The sequence below is a fragment of the Diplotaxodon limnothrissa genome, linkage group LG10, assembly GCF_057381915.1.
Source record: "Diplotaxodon limnothrissa isolate DT_005_m linkage group LG10, D_limnothrissa_male_GT1.1, whole genome shotgun sequence".
Classification (NCBI taxonomy): domain Eukaryota; kingdom Metazoa; phylum Chordata; class Actinopteri; order Cichliformes; family Cichlidae; genus Diplotaxodon; species Diplotaxodon limnothrissa.
In genome coordinates, this window is record NC_140605.1 from 18,375,057 (window position 1) to 18,396,697 (window position 21,641).

At 40.0% G+C, this 21,641-nt stretch overlaps 2 protein-coding genes across 2 annotated transcripts; both read right to left on the reverse strand.

Annotated features, from left to right (window-relative positions):
* Window positions 1-205: 205 nt before the first annotated feature.
* bach1b (BTB and CNC homology 1, basic leucine zipper transcription factor 1 b) lies at window positions 206-6,030 on the reverse strand. The gene is made up of 5 exons (XM_085364525.1): window positions 5,841-6,030; window positions 5,454-5,703; window positions 3,442-4,917; window positions 2,277-2,483; window positions 206-2,175 (listed from the first exon to the last, which is right to left on the reverse strand). Exons 2-5 carry the CDS (start codon window positions 5,685-5,687, stop codon window positions 1,945-1,947), a joined length of 2,148 nt encoding a protein of 715 aa, XP_085220651.1. The 5' UTR covers window positions 5,688-5,703; window positions 5,841-6,030; the 3' UTR covers window positions 206-1,944.
* A 1,714-nt stretch (window positions 6,031-7,744) lies between these two features.
* map3k7cl (map3k7 C-terminal like) lies at window positions 7,745-20,959 on the reverse strand. Its single transcript, XM_085364534.1, has 5 exons — window positions 20,610-20,959; window positions 19,567-19,677; window positions 14,541-14,599; window positions 13,409-13,524; window positions 7,745-8,494 (listed from the first exon to the last, which is right to left on the reverse strand). The coding sequence occupies exons 2-5, from the start codon at window positions 19,640-19,642 to the stop codon at window positions 8,314-8,316; spliced, it is 432 nt and encodes a 143-aa protein (XP_085220660.1). The 5' UTR covers window positions 19,643-19,677; window positions 20,610-20,959; the 3' UTR covers window positions 7,745-8,313.
* Window positions 20,960-21,641: the final 682 nt, after the last annotated feature.

The window sequence follows — 21,641 nt, forward strand, 5'->3', positions numbered from 1 at the left end:
GTAATAAATCATTAATATGTCTGTCCAATTTGAAAGACGAGTCCTCTGAAGACCCCGTAAGCTCAGCTATCTGTCATACATGCTAAGAAATATTACATCTCATTAACGTTACTGATGTTTTCCGGGATTAAAAGTGAAGGACAAAGAAACATATTTTACTGTTTGGGAAACTTTATGCTTCTTTATTCAGTTTAATATTGGGGTTTTTTTGGTTTGTTTTTACATATGGTCTAAAAATAAGAAAAATCGGGAATGCACTTGCAAAAGTTCATAGAAAGAAACGGTACTTTTGGAACATGGCTTAAAAAACACACACAATCAATAGAAGAGCTCAATGTAGTACAAACTACTCGTCTGTACTTAGTGGAATGATTGCATAAACACACATACTGCCACTAGAGGGCAATACGCACCTAAGTTATCACGCATTTCTTGTGCAGTGTGCAGTCAGCTTGAAAGAGAAAGCAAAGGATTGTTTTGTCATCGTCCCTCAAAGCTTACTGTCATCGAAAACACAGTGTGGTTACTCAGCATATCTGATTTACACTATTGTTCAAATCACATTTTACACTAATCAGTTCAAGTCCAGCTACGTTCAGGTGATTATTATGAGTGACAACAATTTCATAAATGCAAACATATAATAACAGCAAATAGTGAACAGAAAAACCAGAAGAGTAGCTGCAAAGCAACAAATGCTAAACACTACAGAAAGCAGATTAATAAACGGAATGCTGAATAGAGGGAAAAAAAGTGCAGTTGCTAGAATAAAGTCTAAAAGACAACCATAAAACAGTTTGTACATCTGAATCTATCACTGCGTTATTTATTGCGTGCTTATTGATCTTTTCCAATAATTTAGATACGAACGATAAAGATAACTTTATCGGCTGTGGATAACTTACAATATTTCCATTTAGTGAAAGGTTAGACAAACATGGAGGCTGGTTCAATCATTTTAATTCCACCCTTACCTCAGACGGGCGTGCTTTGTTCACGCAGTGGAGCTAAAGACTCAGCTAAAATTCCTGAGGTGTGTTTCACTGAGTTACAGTAAAACTGTGAGAGGCGTTTGCAGTTTAAAAGAGCTGTGTCATTGTGGAATGCGGATGATATAAAACCACAATGACAGCCAGAAAACTGAGAGCCAGACAAAAAGTAAACATGCCACACTATGTCAAGTCCTTTTTGTTTTGTTAGTTGAGTTGCGTGGTTTTGGTGCAAAATGCTGATGTGTGTTTAACTCTGAGTAAGAGGGCTGAACCAACACCCTCGGCAAGAGGTAATTTTGGCCAAATAGTCTTGTTCACACCTGAGACCTGTGTTGTAAAGTATGTACACGTCATCCTGAGGTAGTCAGGCAGTGAGGCATGTTATAAATGTATGTCCCCATTCGGTTACAGTTAAAACTATAAATGTCTCCCTGACTGTGTTGCTTTGCTTCCCCAGACATTCAACTATAGTAAGCTATTTACAGTGTTAAAAAAACCCATCTGCTACAGCCATCGAAGGACTTCTAACCGGTGGACAATCGAAATGATTTTAAACACAAGGAACACATTCCCGCCCACTCGATATACATTTGGAAATCAAAGGGTAGTTAATAAAAAATGCAGTTGATTGTGGTCCTCTATTTGCAAATTAATTTTTCGATTACAATTAAAATCGTACTTGGCAAAGCCATTGCTTCATACTGGAGCTTGCACACAGGCCACAATACACAGTAAAGGCCCTCAGATAATGTATGAGAAGGGTTACAGTAAGGCTTCAAAATCAGTTTGAAATAAAAAACCTCAGGAGCCGCAGTCCTCTGACACCCTGTATCGCCACATCAGTGTGCTTGTTCTGTATCTAAAGTCAATGTTGTCCAGTGACTGTGTCCCTGCTGGAACTTCATGGAGCTTCCTCATTTGTCATATACTGTTCAACACCCACAGAGGACACCTATGGCTGGAGTGGCAACCCATGCTGTGAGAGAAGAGTGTCTGTGTGAGGACAGAAAGAGGACAGAGGGCAGTCTGGGGAGGTGTACTTGGCTAACACCTGCAGCTGCTCTGGCTGTAGATTTGCTTCACTGCAGACCCTCTGGCATAAAGCAGAAACACTGTGACACGTTTTCAACTTTAGCTGGCTCAACTGGCTCTTCTCCAGCATCAGTTTCTCCCTCTCCGTCTTCTGTGATACACATACACAAAACACACAATCCGATTAGCACGACCGAGAGCATCTTTTGGATAAATTTACTGATTAAAAAAAACAAAACGAAACATACTTACCAGCTTGTTGATTTCACACTGCAGATTATATATGCAGTCCAGTTTTCTCTTGCGGCATCGCTGAGCTGCGAGGCGGTTTTTGCTGCGTCGTCTCATATCATGGACAAAGTCCAGCTGTTCACGCGTGAAGGCATGTTGCTTTAGCAGCTGCTGGAAGTCGTTTCGGCTCAGCTCCACTATCCAGTCTACAGAGAATGGCAGCTGCACCTGAAGAAACCCAGCAGGAAAAAAAAGAAGAAGAAAATGTTACATGACATCGTTTCTAAAATGAGACAAAGAGTGTTCCTTAATGACATACTTTTAAATCTTTACGCAACATCACAACACAGGACTGTCTCTGTTTGTCTTACAAGAGGCTTTGATAAATAAACAAAGAAAGCTGGAAGTTAGATAACACCCACAAAAAAACAGGATGGCACAGAAAAAACACAACTGTTTCTCTATTGGTATGAAATGATTACGGCCAGTGTGTATTTCTTATGGCTATGCATATTTTAATTTATCGAATTTAATTTAATTCATTTACTTTCTTTTTATTCAAAGTCCCTTGTGGGACTTCCTGTAAGTGGTGTAAACGGGTAAAAAAAGTGAACAAGGAGTTACATTTTTACCAAGGTGTTAATTGTTAACTCTAAAAACCTGCTGCTGCTAAACTGGGACAAGAAATATTGGAACAGTATCAGCCATGTACTGTTTTATCTACTATAAATAAAAGCTTTTCCTCTGAAATGACCTTAGCTTCGTCTGCACACTCACTGCCTTATTTGTCCAATCCGAGTGGTCAGCTTGGACTTGAGAGCTTCTTCAGACTTGTTGTTTGACTCACACTTATTACTAACTCAACAGGCTGAGCTGTGAATGTAAGCTAAACTGGACTCTGAACCAGCTGGTTGGACGCATATACACGGTCCCAACGCACACGCAGCTGGGTGAATTTTTAACCAGCCTCCACGGCAACTCTCCTTTCTGTTGCCTGAAAGCAAATTTGAATATGATAAAATGTGCCAAAAACTGGTATCTATAACAAGCACAGTGAAGTCACCCACAGGCAAGGTGGTGATGCTTCTCAAGGCACTGCAGTTTCTGAACAACGTGAACTACAGAAGAAGGTGTCGTGGCTAAGCAGGGCCGGACAGAGGAGAAGAGATTCATTTTAACTTCTCACCTGCCTGGCCCTCTCTATTGCGGAGGACTCGCTGTCTCCTTCCGTTTCTGTCTCCGAGTCGCCGTCCTCCCCCGAGTTAAAGGAGGACACACCTGACTGAGATGCCCCCTCACACTCAGACAGCCCTTCTCCTTTCCATGAATATTTCCTTTGGTCCAGATCCTGGAAAAGGGGACAGCTTGTTTTGGGGGTGTTATGCTTCGGCCACTCTAAAGATGTGCTCTGTGGGCATTGGGCCCCTATATTGGTGGGACATCCGCCCTTGGGGTCATGAAAGTTGAGCTGACAGTGGTCTATATCAGATCCCAGCTGCCGTGCCAGGCTCTCAGCCATTTCCTTCTCCGCAGTGATATTATTTACAGGCAAGGCTACTCTTCCATTTTTGCTTCCTTCTTTTCTTGCTTCTTGAAAGCCATTATCTACCCTCTTCCCCTCTCCCTCTATCTTATCCTCTGCCTTGTTTTGACTGGAGATTGGCCATCGTACAATAGGGCTTATTACTTCTTCAATGTCCATACAAAACCTTTCCTGCCTCAGTGGTCTACAGATTACAGGACCCTCATTCAAGGCCCTTTGAGGGCCATGGTGCAGCATTAACCCTGATGACCTCTCAGTCAGCACTGCGCTTGACTCTGAGGAGTCTGACTGGACACTGGATATTTCCAAGGAGGCGATTGCACTTGCACCCTCTAGCCCTTCGTCCATTTCAATATCATTCTCTCGTACTTTCTCGCTCCATTTGCCCCCTCCTTCATTTGTGTTCTTCTTAACCATAAGAGCTGTCGCTCGGCCCAAGCAGTTCTCTGTCTTCCCATCATTTATTTGAATTTTCCATGGCTCATCAGTCCCTCCTTTATTCTGTCTGTAGCCACTTAAGACTGAATTTCCAGAGATTTCAGTCTTAGTTTCATTCTTACTGTTTGCACTGCTGGAACACGGCAAGTCAGAGATGACACAGTCATTCCTGACCCCTGTTGTTTTGACCAGGCTCTTCTCTGTGACAGAAGCGTCCTTCCCGCAAGCTAGCTGGAACTTGCGATACTTTGGACACTGCATAAAACTGTCATTTGTTCCCTCAGCTACTACTGCACTTGTGTCTGTGCTCTTCTGACTTCCCACTTTGTTGTTCACTGATTTGTTACAGTCCTGAACCACTTCCCGCTGGCATGATGACTCAGCAACTGGTTGTACTTCTTTTTCATCCAACAATACGCTGTCAGAGTCTGTGTTGCTGTTTTCCTCTGAAGGCGGCCGCTTGCTCTTCTCTTTACAACAGGTCTTTCTCTTGAATGGAGGAGGACCTTTGGTGGTGGTGGAGAGGAACTTAGGGAGCAGAAACTCAAAGCATCCCTCATCTAGGTCTTTGAAGCCAAGAATGACCGCCGAGTTTCGGATTTCTAGGACGTCCTCTTTTCCAAAGAGTAGTTTGGACGTGTAGGCAAACTTCAACAAGGGTTCAAAGCCAGTGACTGTCACCTGTAAAAGAGGTCAAATACATATTTTCTTTTAAAAAGAGCATGTTCTGCCTAATTCTGTACTTCCTGTAAGAGTAGACGATGAAGGGAAAAGTACTGTATGTCCACATGTGAAAATAGATTGATTTATGCCAACTAAAGAAGTTTCGGGAAATAAAAAGGATTAACTGTTAATATGATGACAGTCTCTGACTGTCTATGAAAGCAGGTTTTACTTGAATAAAAAAAGTACTCTAAGTCTGACTTTTTAACCAAAATTTAGCCACTAACCGGTTTGACCTGATCTTTCCTATATGGATTTGTCCACTGACGCCAGAGATTATATGTTGGCGCTTCCGTGCGTTTTAAAACAACAGTCGGTCTCATTTATTATTTAAAAAAACAACAACAAACAAATTCCCAACTCTGCGACTACCTGTGAGGAAACGAGCCTCACAAGCGCCTTTCTCACTTCACTTTCAGAAAACATTTTGTTATCGTGAGCTTGTGCATGTGTAATAATTTCGACCTCTGTGGCGTCACGACGTGATTTCTCACCTCTTGGGGAAGAGTGACGACCGCCCCATGTTGTGTGAATGAGGAGATCCTCTGCGCGAAGTACTCGCTACAGGAAACGAGCACCGAGCGGTGGGCTCTGAAACTCTGGCCCTCCACCACTACCGTGACATCGCACAGCACGTCCCGCCGCCGCTGTTCGTCCAGGGAGCTCAGCACATGGGAGGAATGAGCGGTGGACTCGAATGTAAACACAGACGACCGTGGGGCAGACATGGCCACCGATAGATATCTGTTTGTACAGCAAACACACAGAGTCTCTCCGTCAGAGTTCACCAGTTCCCTTCTGTCACAACAACATGATATACTTTTAATGTTACTTCATAAAATACAACACAACCACAAACAAAGGAACGAAAGCATGCCTACCTTAGTCTTACTCTGGAGTAGATTTCCGCGCTGGTTAGGGTGTGTAACTAAGTCCCAGCAAGCTTACCACACATGTTTTTTCTACATGGAATGCTGTCTAACCGGACTATGTTTCCCATAAATCCTTATCGCGAGTCAGATACAAACGAAAATCTAAGCTTGACTCAGTCATATGGCCTGTGTGTGTGTGTGTGTGTGTGTGTGTGTGTGAGAGAGAGAGAGAGAGAGAGAGAGAGAGAGAAAGAGAGAGGAGGAGGGGGAGAGGCATAGAGGGAGTGTGCGTCTGTGTGCTTGCCTATGTGTGTTGTAACAACCCTGGGTGTATCAGAGCGGCGCTGACTCATGCACTCTTGCTGATAAAGGATGAGCAAGCAGTTTTCCCGTCCTTACCAAATCCCACCCTCAGATCTGTTTGGTAAACCAACAGCTTTGTTTCCTCAGAAAATCCTTTTATACACGTACCTTGAGCGGACAATTCACAGATTAAGGGGCAGGCTGGGAAGCGAAGCTCGTGTTTAAACAGGATATTGTTTTCCGTGTGTATCTTTGGCTTGAAGGTTACCTGGAGTTACTCAACCATTTGCATACACAGTGAATTATGAGACGCGGTTGTTGTAGAAAAAATAAAGCGTAAAGACAAACACCTCTTGGTGAAAAAAAGGGGAGGAGGGACTAATCTGACGGTTATTGTTTCCCAGCAGGTCCGTGTTGCTTCATAGCTGCATTTTTTAAAAGCACCAAGTGTTTGTGTGAGCTCAGTGCAAATGCGTCTGTACCAGAGAGAGGCACAGAAAACCTTTGCTGGCAGGGGTACAGGAACTGAACAGTTGTCACAGCTGTGCCTATTGCATTGCATTTTATTTTCATCATTGAAGTTACATGGCTCTACTTTAAGCATCACCACACGCCTTGTGTTTTACACTCCACTCCTGTTGGGTGTTTTTATGAATGACTTTAAATCTACTTTTTACTAGTTTATGGTAGGCTTTATGTTTGGTGTAAAATACTCTGCACCCTTATTGTGATATGTCTTAGAGGAGGGTTTCTTAAGTTTTTTTCTTCAGTGCCCAATTCACACACACACACACACACACACACACACACACACACACACACACACACACACACAACAATTTCCATGAATCATTTGCGAAAAAAGAGAAGAAGATCCAGTCAGCAAAATGTTGTTTGGTTATTATCCCCCCCCCCCCCCCAAAAAAAAAATCACATTAGTTTCACTTCATATTTTTCACCCACTTGTCTGTGTTCCATCCTCCAGTGGTTCCACACGGCACCTGTTTGAGCACCGCTGCCCCATATAATTACACATTATCATTATTATGCATCAAACAGTATCTGAATAGCTAATATAATTATATGTGTCAGCAACTTTTACTGGCCAAGAAAATACTGATGAAATTGCTGTGATAGGAGGTGAAAAGTCATAACGTCAGACAATGGTGTGAATGTTACTGTAGACAATGGGTTTTCTGTAAAGAAAAGGGACAGCTTCAGTGAATGGAGGAGCTACAGCAGTGCAAAACTACAAAGTGCTGTTTCTAATATCACGTGATTTGGAGAAACAGGGAAGCCTGTCAAGAGTCAAACCAGCCAATCAGATGACAGTTTCATAACTCCAGAATGATCTAATCTTGACATAAAAAAAACAATCTAGTTCCCTTTTCTTTGTAATCACTATGGACATAAAAACACACACATAACACTGGCTTGGAGAAATGAAAATAGGGAACTGATGCGAGTGTCAAAATAAAACACATTTTATTTGTATGAGGACAATAACCAACAGTTCGTCATGCTGTACATTTCCCTGTTTCTACTACATACACTACCTCAAAAAAAAAAAGAAAAAAAAGAAAATGTACAAGTCTTACAGTGTTGTGTTGCAGCATATACTGTGAAATACTTAGTCACCCATTATATTTCTGTTCTTCACAAATACTTATATTTTCCAGATGCCTGACAGTGTGTGAAACATTCATCCATGAGCTGGGTGTAGGAGAGAGGGAGAGGAGGTTAAACACTCCTTAAATAAAATACTTGGACCACATCGTACCACCTTTGGCTCCCTCAGCAGATCTCAGACAAAACATTTGAGTCTCCACCGGACCTAAGACAGATATCAGAGTCACAGCAACTGACTATGTATGGAAATATTGTATTTTTAGATTTTCCACTGGCAACCAGGAGGGTTATGCATAATCATATAGAGACAAAGCAGTACCCAGTTAACTGGCAGTGTGTAATAGCTTGGTGGAATCACTAAAACAACTTGATAACGGCATGTATGTGGTTCAAACAAATGACTCAGACATGAATAGAAACCACAGCTTTCTGTGTAATTAGCTGATTCACAGACTGTGACTGCGTAAAACGAGCACTAGCTGAGTATTTGTTCCTGGTTCCTGGCCCTAGTGTCAGCTTAGAGTCTGGTGGTCTTAGGTTCTGGCCGAGGTCACGAGGAGTCTTGCCTCGTTCGATTGTTAACGCAGAGCCTTTCCAGCTGCTTAGCACGCTCTTTATGGACTGTGACCAAGGTGCGGTTCTCCTCTGTCAGACGCCGAAACTCCTCCTCCAAATGGGCGATCTCCATGGCAACCTTCTCATCCTCCACCATTTCCGCCAGCAACTTGCGCCTAAATGGATGAATGGGAAAATGTTAACAGCCAGTTATTGACATCCAAGAATAAACTCGGTTTGAGGCAGGGAAATACCCAGGAAAGGTTCCCAGTTCATGGAAAAGTCAGATTTCTCAAATTCATGCAGATGAGCATTTTCGAGTACTCAGCTTTTTGGTTACTTGGGGGGGAAGCCAAAATAAACACAGAAACAATGCAAACTCACAGGAAGGACCAAGAGGGGAAATCACTCACAGACCTGAAAAAATAACTAACATTTTTATGTGGAAGTAAATACTGTGTATTATTCACAACATTTTCCACATGTAGGAAAATATAGTTTGTTGATGAGTGGTATAAATGCAGATAACAAAGTACGTTGAGCGCTCCAAGGCTTATGTGCCACAGATCAAAGATCTATCTGTGCATAAGTACATTATTATTGGCTCCCTGAACAAAAAGACTTCATGGTCATGATGGCACTGAAATGGATTGAAATCAAAATAAATGTTTTAAAGATCACAGTTTATTAACTTAAACTTACAGTGTGTAAATTTTTTCACTGCTAAATGTCAGTAGGATTCAGATTGCAGTCATAATCCTAGCTATGTGGCTGGTTTAGGATAAACATGTTTTAATCAGCCAAGAAAGATGCAAAACATTAAATTTAGCCTGTACCTCATATCGGTAGTTCTCGGTAGATAGAGGAAAAACTATCTGTGTAGATTGTCAGTCCACTGTTTACTTCAGCTGTCAATGCATCCACATTTATTTACACTGGAAAAGGCTGTAAAACTTTGTGAAAGGAGTCCAATAGAGGTCAATGAGTCAGAGCTCATTGTTGACCATTCATACTGAGATGAGTTATTGTGGATATTTGAATTTTTCTGTCAGTAACACTGCTGTTTTTGCTAATGTTAGCCTCTGTTAGCCAATGTTAGTTGCTATTAGCCAGGACTGGTGAAACTGTCTTTGAAGTGGACGTAACTTTGTTGCACTCTGGGATTTAGTGAATAAATTCTCATACAATGTGAGAGTTTAATCAATTTGTTTATCGGTGGGAAAGTGTGATATTTTTTTTTAAGTTCCTAGCATTAGCTGGTATAATGTTAGCTTATAATCAGCTGTTGTTGTTTAGCCTGTTGTCAGCTGTCTAATCTACTGACAATAAGTAATTGCGACAATATTGGGAATAAATAAGTATTTTTATGCATGTTTTTATGTGTTAGAGCCTTGACTTCAATTTGGGAGATTAGGCTGGAAGGAAGAGGTAGAAAGAGGATAATATTTTATTAAGAGGCCAGTGGTGTTGTCTCTGTCCTTTATGACAGAGACAACGGGGACTCCTCTGACAATAAAACATAGGTATAATGAGTCATATCTTGAGTCTGAAGGTGCAAGCATGGATCAAATGTCCCTGCATGGCACACAAATGCCTTTGACTTCTCCTCTGCCTACTACGTATGTGGCCGGTCTCTAGCCACATATGTAAAACAGCACGAGCGGGAAGAGAGATGTCCTTTCCAGGCACTGTATTCAAATATGGTAGAGGAACATGGTGGCTACCACAAACCCGCTCCTATGTATTTTTAATAGATTTCTTTTACATTTGGAGAATGCATCCGTTTTTTGGAAGATGTAAATAAACTCTGTTCCATCCTTTGTATTCTATTAAATAACATAAAAAATACTGATGGCACCTCCGAGAGCTAATCTTTTCAATAAAACCTCATCCCTTTCTAATGTTTTCTTCAGGCATAATGATGTATACAGAAATAAAATCTTTCTCTGCCCACTGGAACGCTTATTCCAGTCCATGTGGGCTCACAATAACCTCCTAAACCAAATATAAATACTATCCTCAATAAAGCTACCCGAACTGAAACACTGTAGAGCAGGTTTAGACGGCGTGATCTGACTTCCTTTGGCGAAAAAAAAAACGAACAGCCTTTGGACTTTGAAAGACATTGTCAGCAGTACTGCATGGACATGCTATGTGTACAGTGTGGTACTACGTGTAACGCCCTGACATCTATGAATGTATGTGAGTGTTGTATTACAGCTACTATTAGGTTACAGAACAGCAACAAAAGAAAAAAAAAAGAAAAATGATATGTATTATCCACAACAGGTAGAGTGAGGAGTTTTAATGGGATAAAAGCATTAAGTGAGAAGCATACTTAACTGAGAGTAGTAGTGGACTTTAAATTGTTGAAATGCTGGTATTAGGGAAGCTCTGGTATACACTGAGGTCTTGGATCACACTCTAAAACAGGTCTGCACAATTTATTTCCTGAACAAAATGTGTGAGCCACAAACAAAGAAACTGGTTGAAAATATGATGCAAGTACGAAAGTATGCAAAGTATGATGAAAGCATGTACAGCCACACTCTTTTTTTTCAGTTCCTTAGACTAAATCAGACTGAAAATTGATCTGAATTAGTAAGCAAAACTTTTAGGATGCTTTGTTGCTTGAATAAAAAGAGCAAAGTGCTTATGGTTCCTGCAGTATTACAATATGATGTTTCACAAAGGCTTAATATCTCAATTGACCTGTCTGTATGGTAGTGTGTATGAACTAAAGCAATACTGTATGTGTCAACCGAGTTTGTATGTTGGGACATGAACGCTTTCTTACTGGGTAGTTTAATCTAAAATGTGAAGTACTTTTAAATCATGTGTAAGTGCTATACATACAAATAAACTTATTATTAAAGCATCTGTTTGTTACTTTTGTGTACCAAAGTTTATAAAAATTGGGGGGGAGGGGGCGATATCTCACACACTGTCTGAGATATTGGCTATAAAACCAGTTTTGTCAGCTCCTCTATCTTGCATAATCTGCCATGTCACGATTTCATCACACGCAAAAAAAAAAAACCCAACAAAAAACCAAAGCCCCAATATTAGTCAAAGAACTTTTTGTAAACTCTTGTATTTCTCTTTGACCAACTTTGAACCTTTTTGTGTATCTTACTGGAATAAGGCTAAATCCACTGGCAACAAAAACACTGAACGTAGAGATGATCTAGAAACTGGAAGGTAAATGAAATATGAATTCCATCAAACTAGTGTGTACTTGTCTGAGAATGACTAAAAGGAGCAGTACGTCCTGGAAAATCCCTCCCCACTGTGTTAAAGCGTTGTTCCTGTAGTCATCCTTGCAAAACTTCACTGTATGTCTCAAGCCCTCCTCTTTCTGTGTGCACTTCCCCATAAAGGAAGTATTGTATGATGTATTTCTCTTAATGCTCAGAATAGAGAGTAAGCATATCCTCCTTTTGGTGAAAAAAACATTTCTATTAATGAGAAGTTTCAACATCAGGAAAATCTTATGCCGTAAACACAAAGTACTGACTTAATGTCAATGAAAGCTTTTAGCTTAATTTGCAATAGTTTTTAAAGCCGACATATACTGATTCTAAAACTTCTTCAATGACAGAACTCATGGGGGTGTTAATGTTAAAATTAAGCTTGATAAGTAGTGTTTGAATAAGTACTGTTGTTGTTTCAGGTTTAGATTTTGTTTTTTAGGGATATGTTTGTGTGGTTTAGAAGATTGTGAAGGTTTAAGTGGAGCAGGCATCCATGACTGTGGAGCTGAAGGAGTCCTGGCTAGTGCTCATGTTCAGGATTGTGGCTCGTATGTTAAAAACCGGTTCTTCCTGTATGTGCATGTTGTATCTAACACATGAATGTAACCCAACATGAGATCTCTGTCTCTTAAAACACAATATGTAAATATAGTGTTTAAGTTCTTTTGGTTATCTAAACCAAACTAGATCATGTGGACTGACTTTCTGAGTTTGTTTCTAAAATTAGGGCTGGTTGTATAAAGTGTATTTAACTTAAAGAAGTATACAGGCTCATTTATTTTGGTGTATCGCTACTTTCATGTAACTTATTTACTGCAAACTCAAAATAAATTAGTATAACTTGCACCTCATTTTTTGCAGGTATTTATTTATTTTTGAGGACAACAGTGTGCACATTTTTAAAGTTAAGTCACCATATCAAATTTTATAGTATAGCATTACAAAGCAGATTGTCATGTAGTATAAATGTGACCGTGAATGTCTCCGACTGCTAGCGTGAAGAAACAGGAGTTTCTACCAGCCTTACCCACCTCGTCTAGATTCAAGGCTAAGTCGGAGTCTGCATGCTGTTCTCTATTTAGGAACTGTGAAGTGGTTTCGGTTGTGTCAGTGCATGTCTGTGTGTGTATGTAGGTGTGGTGGTGGGGTAAGAGTAAGGCCCATGAAAATCCCACTGCTAAAACTACCCGCAGCTGCTGGGGACACAGGGTGCATTGTCAACTGCGTGCGTGTAACACATCCCCACTTTTATGCCAACATACAATGAGTTTGTGTATTAAAGCTTACAATAGTTCTTGTTCAATTAAACCTGACCAGAGCTGCACTTTATGTAATATCCTCCCAGTAGATGATTCTGAACTAATCAAAGAAACCTAGCACACTGTAATTTTCGCATGTGCTTGATGTTGTTTCTAACAAAATTAGAAAGAATTAAATTAAAAAACAAAAATGGAAATATACACTTGAAAGTCTTAAATTATCACCCTTTAAAACAACATGTTAAGGGAAATGCTCTTGATGGTTTCCATGCAAAATACTGTATACAGGCTATTAACTGTGCCATCTGGTGGACATGTTGATCCAAAATACTTTGCAGTTCTATTTTTAGTGAATGTAATGCTATAGTGGGAATTGAACTCCTAAATCTTTGGAGAGTTCGGAGAGATTTAAGCAATAATTCGACCTCAGTAGTACACGTCCTGGCACTCTAATTTGGAGTGAGATACGCTGCGCAAAGTCGAAGCTCCCTGTCACAAGGAGCTTCGACTTTGTATTTTAACATGGCTTAAAAGGGTTGCTGCGATTAACATGGAAGCGACTGTACTAGTGCCTTACTTGCGATCCTCGAGCACAGCAATCTCATTTTTGACCTGGTGGAACTCTCTTGCCATCCTGCAGTGTTCCTTGTACACCTGAACGCTCTCTCTCAGAGACACACAAGGAGGCACTGGCTGCAAAAGGTCAGAGAGAAATAAAAGATGTAAAGCATGCAACATGAGAGAGATGAAGTATTAGTTCTGAATCATATCAGAGTATGGTACGCCGTGTCCTTTACGGTTTCTTGGAATTTGAGCCGTCAGTTTTGTTGTTGGCTGTCTCAACAACAGTCCAAAAGAGTAAATCTGCTTTAAAATCATCATATCTGAGAAGAACATTTAGTTAGCAGCCAATTAGATTAATTTAATTCTTTCAGCTTGAGTAAATTTATTTTTTATAACCACTAAAATCCTGTCTTAAATAAGGCAGAAGGTCCCACAAGTTATCCTTTTAATATGTGTATATTGTGTAAACAAGAAAACACTTTCCAAACTTTCCAAAGCCTCTTCTTTGTATGTAGTGTGTAATAATACACTGTCTGAAAGCTATATTTAATGGTCTGGTACCATTATCATTTGATACTCTTGTTGTTTTGGTACTCCACATACAATTTATGTGCCCCTGTCAATGATACTCGATGAAGGATAATTCAATGACAACACTAACCGTATGGGGAGGGCAAAGAGTGAATTGGGTTTTTGTTTTGTTTTTTCAATTTACAGAGGTTGATTACTACAACCCAGGTTGGTTCATATTTAAAGATTCAACTGCTTCCCTGACTACAATGGAGATTTGAAGGAAAATCCCAGCAGTATCCAATTTATTTGTAACCAGCAATGTCCAATGTATGTTTTTTTCTTTTCAACTGTTGTTTATTTTCTATTCTATTTTTTACATATTTTCTGATCTGCTTCTTTTACCTCAGTAAAAATGTTGTCGGAGAAATTGTGTAGTATTTATAGATGTAACTTTGTACAATATGGAGCAAATAACAATGACAACAGTGAGATTAAAGCAATTTAATGAAATCCACATGCAGTGCTATACATTCTTAGCTTTGTGAATTTTCTGCTGTATTCATCCTCTTGTGTGCTGTACTGCAAACAAATGCATCAGTACTGCTGTAGGATGCAGCATGGTGAACAGATACCTGTAGCCGCTGTTCAAGATCTGGGAAAGTCTGGGAGAGGTCCTCCACATCTTTTACATCTGTTGAGACATCTTTCATTTAGAATTAATTAGAGTAAAAATGTTACAATGTTGCGCAACATAATGTTGTAACATTACAAAATAATGTTACAATACATTTATAGCAAAAGAAAGCTTGTCACAGTGAAATTGTAGATTTTCAAATGATATAAAACTTATAACATTATACTACCTTTGCCACCTAGTAGAAGTATAGATCTACTAGAGTCTACTAGATGTAAACAGAAAACACTGTAAAGAAAACTGAAAAAACAAAAGAATTTAAATGATAAAAAACTGTTCAGAATAGCACAGAGGTTTTGTGTATTTTATTTAGTGCTAATTGCTGTATTAATGATGCATTAACATACTGTATACCACATGTAAATCTGAGATGGTGATGCGAATTTACACTGCTTAGTATTCCAATATGTAAAATGCTTCTTCAGAGAAGTTATACGTTTAGCTGAAAATCCTAAAAATAAGTAACCGCGGTAACTGCAGATGTCAGATAATTTTAATTGCCCGAAACCTACAACATTTTCACCTGAAATACACTGAAGTAAAAGTAAAAGTATGAATGAGCTCAACTTTGGTGTCATTTTGACCAAAATATGTCATTTGACTTTAAACAAATCTCTAGACCTGCCTTTATCCATGGAAAATATGATAAAATTAGAAATATTTTTGTCTCAGAGTGATGCTGAAAAACTAAAACGTATACCCTACTTTTAGGCTTAACTACCTGTTATCTGGCTGTTCTAAAACCTCAATGAAAAGCCTTCGGTTGAGCCTGTAAAATCCTGTTGAAATCCCTGAATGATGACGTATCGTCATATCTTCAGTGTCTCACTGTACTGTGTTACTTTGCTCTCAGAATGAAGGCTTACTTTATGTTCCTAGAGTTTCTAAAAGTAGAATGGGAGTCAGAGCCTTCAGCTATCAAGCTATCAGGACTCTCCTGTGGAACCAGCTCCCAGTGTGGGTTCAGGAGACAGACACCCTCTCTGCTTTTACGATTACACTTTTCTTGTCTGCTGTCTCCCATAGTTTGCATTTTGTTCTGCAGTTGTTCATGATTCCTCACCGTTCCTGTTTTCTATCTTTTCTTCCCCCTCATCTCCAGCTGTTCACAGCAGGACCAGCCCGGTTCTCTCAGAAGTCTCTTCCTGTTACTGATCACTGTCACCCAGTGCTGATTTCCTTCCTTCTGATACTCATATATATCAGGTCTTATCATAATTCATCTACAGAAGCTTGGAATTTGCACAAAACTAATAATTTTCCAACAACTGCAAAATCAAGAACTGTATGAACTTTCTAAATGATCAAACCTTGAAGACAAACAATGCACGGTTTATCATTTCACCTGCTGTTGGTGAAGGACAGTCTGAAGCATAAGGCCTCTCTTAAAAAAAAAAAAAGAAAGTGTGAATGAAAACTTGTAATCTTAAACTCTGCATGGTAACATTAATGGCTAAATTTAGTGCCAGTAAAGTAAGAATGTGTCAATATTATTATTGTTATTGCTTTTTTAGTTATAACTTTTTATAACTTTTCCCATAAAAAGACAGATAACAGTGTTTTCCTTGGATGCGCCACTTGTTCTACAGGCTTTCCTCCGGCTCATAAAATGGCCAAAATTGAAACACTATATGGGTCTCTTGTATGACACCACAACATAGCAACATAGTGCTGCACTTATAAATGAGCCACGTCCTCTTACTGAACAGGAGTAATGAGATGTCAGGTTGAAAGACAGGCAGGATAAGAATACAGAGGGACATCTATGTGGCAGGCAGACAAACAAAGTAAGCAGGGCAAACAAAGTAAGCAGAACAAACAGACCACATGTATAGACAGCGAGTGGTTTAGATAAATAGGAAGCCAGACAGAAACAGACAGGTTGTCTGCCCCAGCTTCTGCCCTGATAGTAATGCCCCCCTGGAGTTGTGGAACACATGTGGAGAATCCCAGGATGATGCAACCTTCTAAAAGCAGGAGAATTAGACGGCCTGCCAAAAACCATGGGGGCAATTATGATGTGGAATAAATACAGTTCTCATGCTTAGAATTGACACAGTGTGGGGTTATAACTATGCCAGGCATGAAGCCATGAAAGGCCTAGGGGATGATCCCCAAACAGAGCACAGCTCTTAGCCCCCTTGCTGAGAAACATGAGTTCAAAGACACAACAACATGATTGCCAAGGGAAGATCCAAAGTTGGACTTTGGAGGTTTAGAGTCTGAGCAGCTCCAGAGCTACACCTACGTACAGCAAAGACCTCTGTGACCATTCATCCATCCATCCATATATGTTATCCTCATAATATCCTCATGAGAACCATCCTATTCATTTATGTCCTCTGTAATAAACAATTGTTTTTGGTCTATATCTTTTGACTTATTTGAGCTATCCTAATAAGATGGACTAAATAGAGGACACTCTGGTCTTTCCATTGATATCTCATGCGTTTGGGTGGCCTCTTTTAGCTCCATAGAGAAAGGAAATCACAAAAAACATTCAATGGGAAGATTCATTTTTCCTCAGTTATCAGGAGGATATGAATGATAATGGATATTGATATAGTATAATGAAAAAAATGATAATTCAGGAAGAGACACTGAATTACAAGCAGATGATCATGAGACGATCGGTCTCTGTTGAAAGACATATTTGAGTATCTGCTTTCTTCTGTGGCCTCATCTTGTTTCCTAAGAGAAAGACAAGGGATTGGGGGGGATCAGAGGGTGGAGCTGGACTGGAACTGTTAACTGCTTATAAATTTAGACCAGTGTTCTAAAAGCTGAACAGTGAATCAGGCAGCGGGACACTGTTAGTATTAGAGAGGAAACCCGACTCTGGCATTGCATAGTTGCAGCTGCTGTCCCAGTGCCTGGCCCCACTGCAGTAAAATATCCTGACAGACAGCACCTAGAACCATAGGTAGTGTAGGTGTTTGTATGTGTGTGTTACTTAGGGACAAAGACAACTGTTTATGTTTGTACTAATAAATGATGGAATATTATACGGACTATCAGCTGACTTGTATATGTTTGCGCATGCAGATGCATGCAAGCACACAGCTGCACATACACAAACGCGTGTGATTTTTTCTTTCTTTAATATGCTATGGTCATACAGAAATAGAGAGAGCACCTGTCTCAGTTACAGTGTAGAAGAATGAAGACAGTTAAAGTCACAGGGTGTGCGGGTTGTATCATTCACATGTTCCCCACATACTGGAAATGCAGTGAAAGTTGAACCTCGGGATTTATTTGGTGTTGAATGCTATATACGTAACTATCCTCAAAATAATGTGTTAACTTCATTTTCGGATACTGCAACACAGATTTGTGCGTGTGTCATTCGATAGCTGGTGTTGTGTTTGTTAAATTTAACAGTTACATAAAAAAATACAAAGTAAACATTTACATCTGTTTACAGTTACCGTGAGATAAATGTAGACTGATTACATTTATTAATTCAATTTTTTGTGATTACACAGGTGCAGTAATCCAAGTACTTGTAGAATTTAACATGTTACCATTACTTTGCAGTTTTTCGGCTGTGCAAGGAATCCTTCCAAAAAATGAAATAGCAAAGCTATCGTAGCTAGGCTGACAGATAGGCTTACATTTTGACAATTTTTCATTTGGCCTTTTCTATGAAAATTTGCTTTCCAAGTCAGGGTCATGGGGGAGGTGGAGCCTATTCCACCAGTAACTGGGCTAGAGGTGCTTTAAATCCTGGGCAGGTTGCCAGGCCATCACAAGGCTAACACAGGTAGTCACATTCACAACATTAAACCTAGCAAGCATGTCTTAGGACTGTGGAGGGAAGCTGGAGAGAACCTACTTGCCTACTTCACACAGCAGGCTGCTAGTCTCTAAACCAGGACCTTCTTGGTGAAATGAAACAGTGCTAACTGTTGCACCAAACTGCTACTAATCTCCACCTGCCAATCAAATAAATCCTAAATGGTCTAAACAACCTGCCAGTGCTATACCCGAAGCATTTGAACATATGTGTGCATTTGCTATGATTAGAGTGATGTAAATTTCCTTAGCTTATAGTACTCCTCATAGTACTCAGTAATGCACGTGGAGGGCACATCCACAGTTAGTGCCCTTGTAATGTAGTGTTGGACTGAGGTCTGTACAATGACAACAAATTGCTGATAGATAACCATAACACTGGCATACTCTCCAGAATCAATACCCACTATGCACTGCTGAGCCACAATTCCTGCCATTTTCTGTGTCATCTGCATTGATCATTTTAGAGAGTAGAGACAGAGGTGCTCACAGACTTGTGACGGAGGTTACACGTTACAAGCTCATAAAAACTGGAAGGCACGCAACCACCTCAAAACAATGAAAATGCACACACACTGGAAGTACTGATGTGCACCAGAAACTATAAGCTCATCATAAAACTGTGTTATTTTACCTTGTGGATACATAGCTTTGGACAATGTGATATATATTTGTTCTTATGCTGCTTTTTAGTGTGTTTTAAGCTCTTGGGAGAAACATACAGCACTGACCGTACTGGAGGATAATGTAACTCCTCAATCTATAACAGATTCACACTTTTGTCTATACATGAAGTCAGCATTTTTTAGAGTAAGGGTGGTAAAGGTAAGGTTTGATTTGACAGCTGTATAACTCACATTTAACCATCCCTGATGGAATAGCACCTGCACAGGCCCACATGCACACCATCTGTGGCAAACCTGAGGAAACACCTAGACTACAGCCTACAGCATCTGAAAGTTGTTGTTATTTCTGTTTTCTCACAAATTAAAATAATTTGTTATAAAAAATAAAGTGACTGTTAAATTATTGAAATGATTAAAAAGATTGCTTACATTGACAACAGAAGTTATCGGTAACGTGTTATCATTTTTAAAGTAACTTTCCAAATTCAGTGAACTAAGCATAATATGAGTGTGCACCTACAGTATGTATTTGTGTGTGTTTACCTGAGTTGTCATCAAGGCTGAAGGCAATTCTAACTTCAGATTTATCAGGAGACACTCTTCTGGTTGAGGTGATCATTTATCCCTTTGTAAGGTCACAGGCACACAACAAAGCTGTTAACACAAGCCAAATGACCCCATGAGAGACAAGTGATGATGCTACAATGACACAGTTAGTTAATCAGCTAATAAGAAATAAAGAAATCCGAATAGACTGTTAATAAATTCAGAGATTCTAACTGAAAGTAGTTTCCAGCTTCATGAATGTAGCAGTTTCCATCTTTTCAATGTTTTATGATGTGAAATTTGCATTTTCTTGATTTTAAATGTCTCCTTCTGTCTAAGAAATTCAAAGGCATAATTTTTTTAACTGTTTCCACATCTCAGCTTATTCAGCAGATCAGCAGATTAATCGGTAGTAAGACCAGGAATGTAGAACTAGAAATTTTCTATCTGCCATGGAACGCACAAACTCTTTTTTATCCCAGCATATTAATGTGATTTTACCTCACCAGAGAAACTAAACACTGAACTCAGCAGGTGTACAGCAAACCCTTTGATATTAAAACCACTACAAAGGAGCCCTATCAGAGCACACACACACACACACACACACATACAGGCACACAGCCGTCGGTTTCATCATGCATTTGGAGTAGCTGTGGGATTAAATAATTTGGGAGCTTTGACAGACTGGCTCTGAGGTCTGGATTTTGCATTCCGCTTTCCAGTGAATGTACTGGCTTTTTATAACAGTGCGTTTGCCTGCTTTAACCCTGGTACACTCACTGTCTCAGCCAACACACCTCAGTGACCTTCTACTGCAAAGAAACATTCTTTCAAACCATAATGCGTCCTTCTGTAGGGAAACAGAAGGTCCGATTTTGGCGACAGATCAACACAGGTGATGCATCTAAATGCAACCGTATTATACGTTATTTAATCAAAACTGTGATGGAGACTATAGGATATTCCATAAATATGCACCTCTTCTGCACGCACCCAACAGTTGAAATGCACCGTCTGTGCCAACAAGTCATTATTACCTGAAGCAGCAAGAATTCGACGCAGAAAAGTCAGTGTTGAAGTTTTAAATCAGGTAGCAGTGTGAGTCCTCAACACCGATTCGGTCCGCTTCCCGTGAGGTCAATGTTGAGGTCTCTTCAGAAGAAAGGCGTCTCAGCCGTCAATCCGCAAATCCCAGCAAAGATGGCACCACTGTCTCTTCGAGAGCTTACCTCCGCTATCTTGAGACTATAACTCTATTATTTTGTAATTATCAAAGTTTACGTTTTCCAGCACGTAGCCAAGGCGTCAATACATTAGTGACAGTCAGAGGGACTCCAGCAGCTCATGTTTGCGCAGGCATGTGCATGTTATCCACAGAGCCACGCAGCGAAGAGCAACACAGGGCGCAGGCAGAGGAGGAATGCCGTCCGCTGTCCCCCTGTGGCGGCCCGGGCCCAATTAAAAGTCTCAGATGACATGACTTTAGCCCGCAAAAATGCCCATAGCTGCGGCACTGCTATGAGTGACACGGTCACACCGCTCGGATGGTGTTGGGCTTTGCAATAGCTGTGCAGTGAGGCAGTTGTTCAGAACGAGCATCTCGTGTTATGATAGCTCATGTGGACGACAAAACAGGGCATCCTTGTGTGTTTATATTTTGATTTATGGGGTTGCAGTAGCCTCCAGCTCAAACCTAAAAGGGTTAGGTGATACACTGTTTAGGTGCACCTAATACAGTATACATGTTTTGTATACTGGTAGTGGATAAGGGTTAAGTTAATATTACATTGTGCTTTAGAATGATATATGCTTTTTTTATTGTATTAGATACAAATTAAAAGTTGGGGTTTCATCATCCCATCGTTGTCAGAGAATTAAAGGGAAAACTGTGTATCTAGAAATATCTGTGCTGTGACCCAGTAGCATAGGGACCATTTAAAAGCCAAAAAGCCATTTAGACATAGAGAGTTTTTACCGGAGAACCAATTTTTAATGAAGCTTTCAAATGTAAAATGCTTTACTGAAAATGCATAAAGAGGGGTCCTAAATCGGACGCTAACTATAAATCC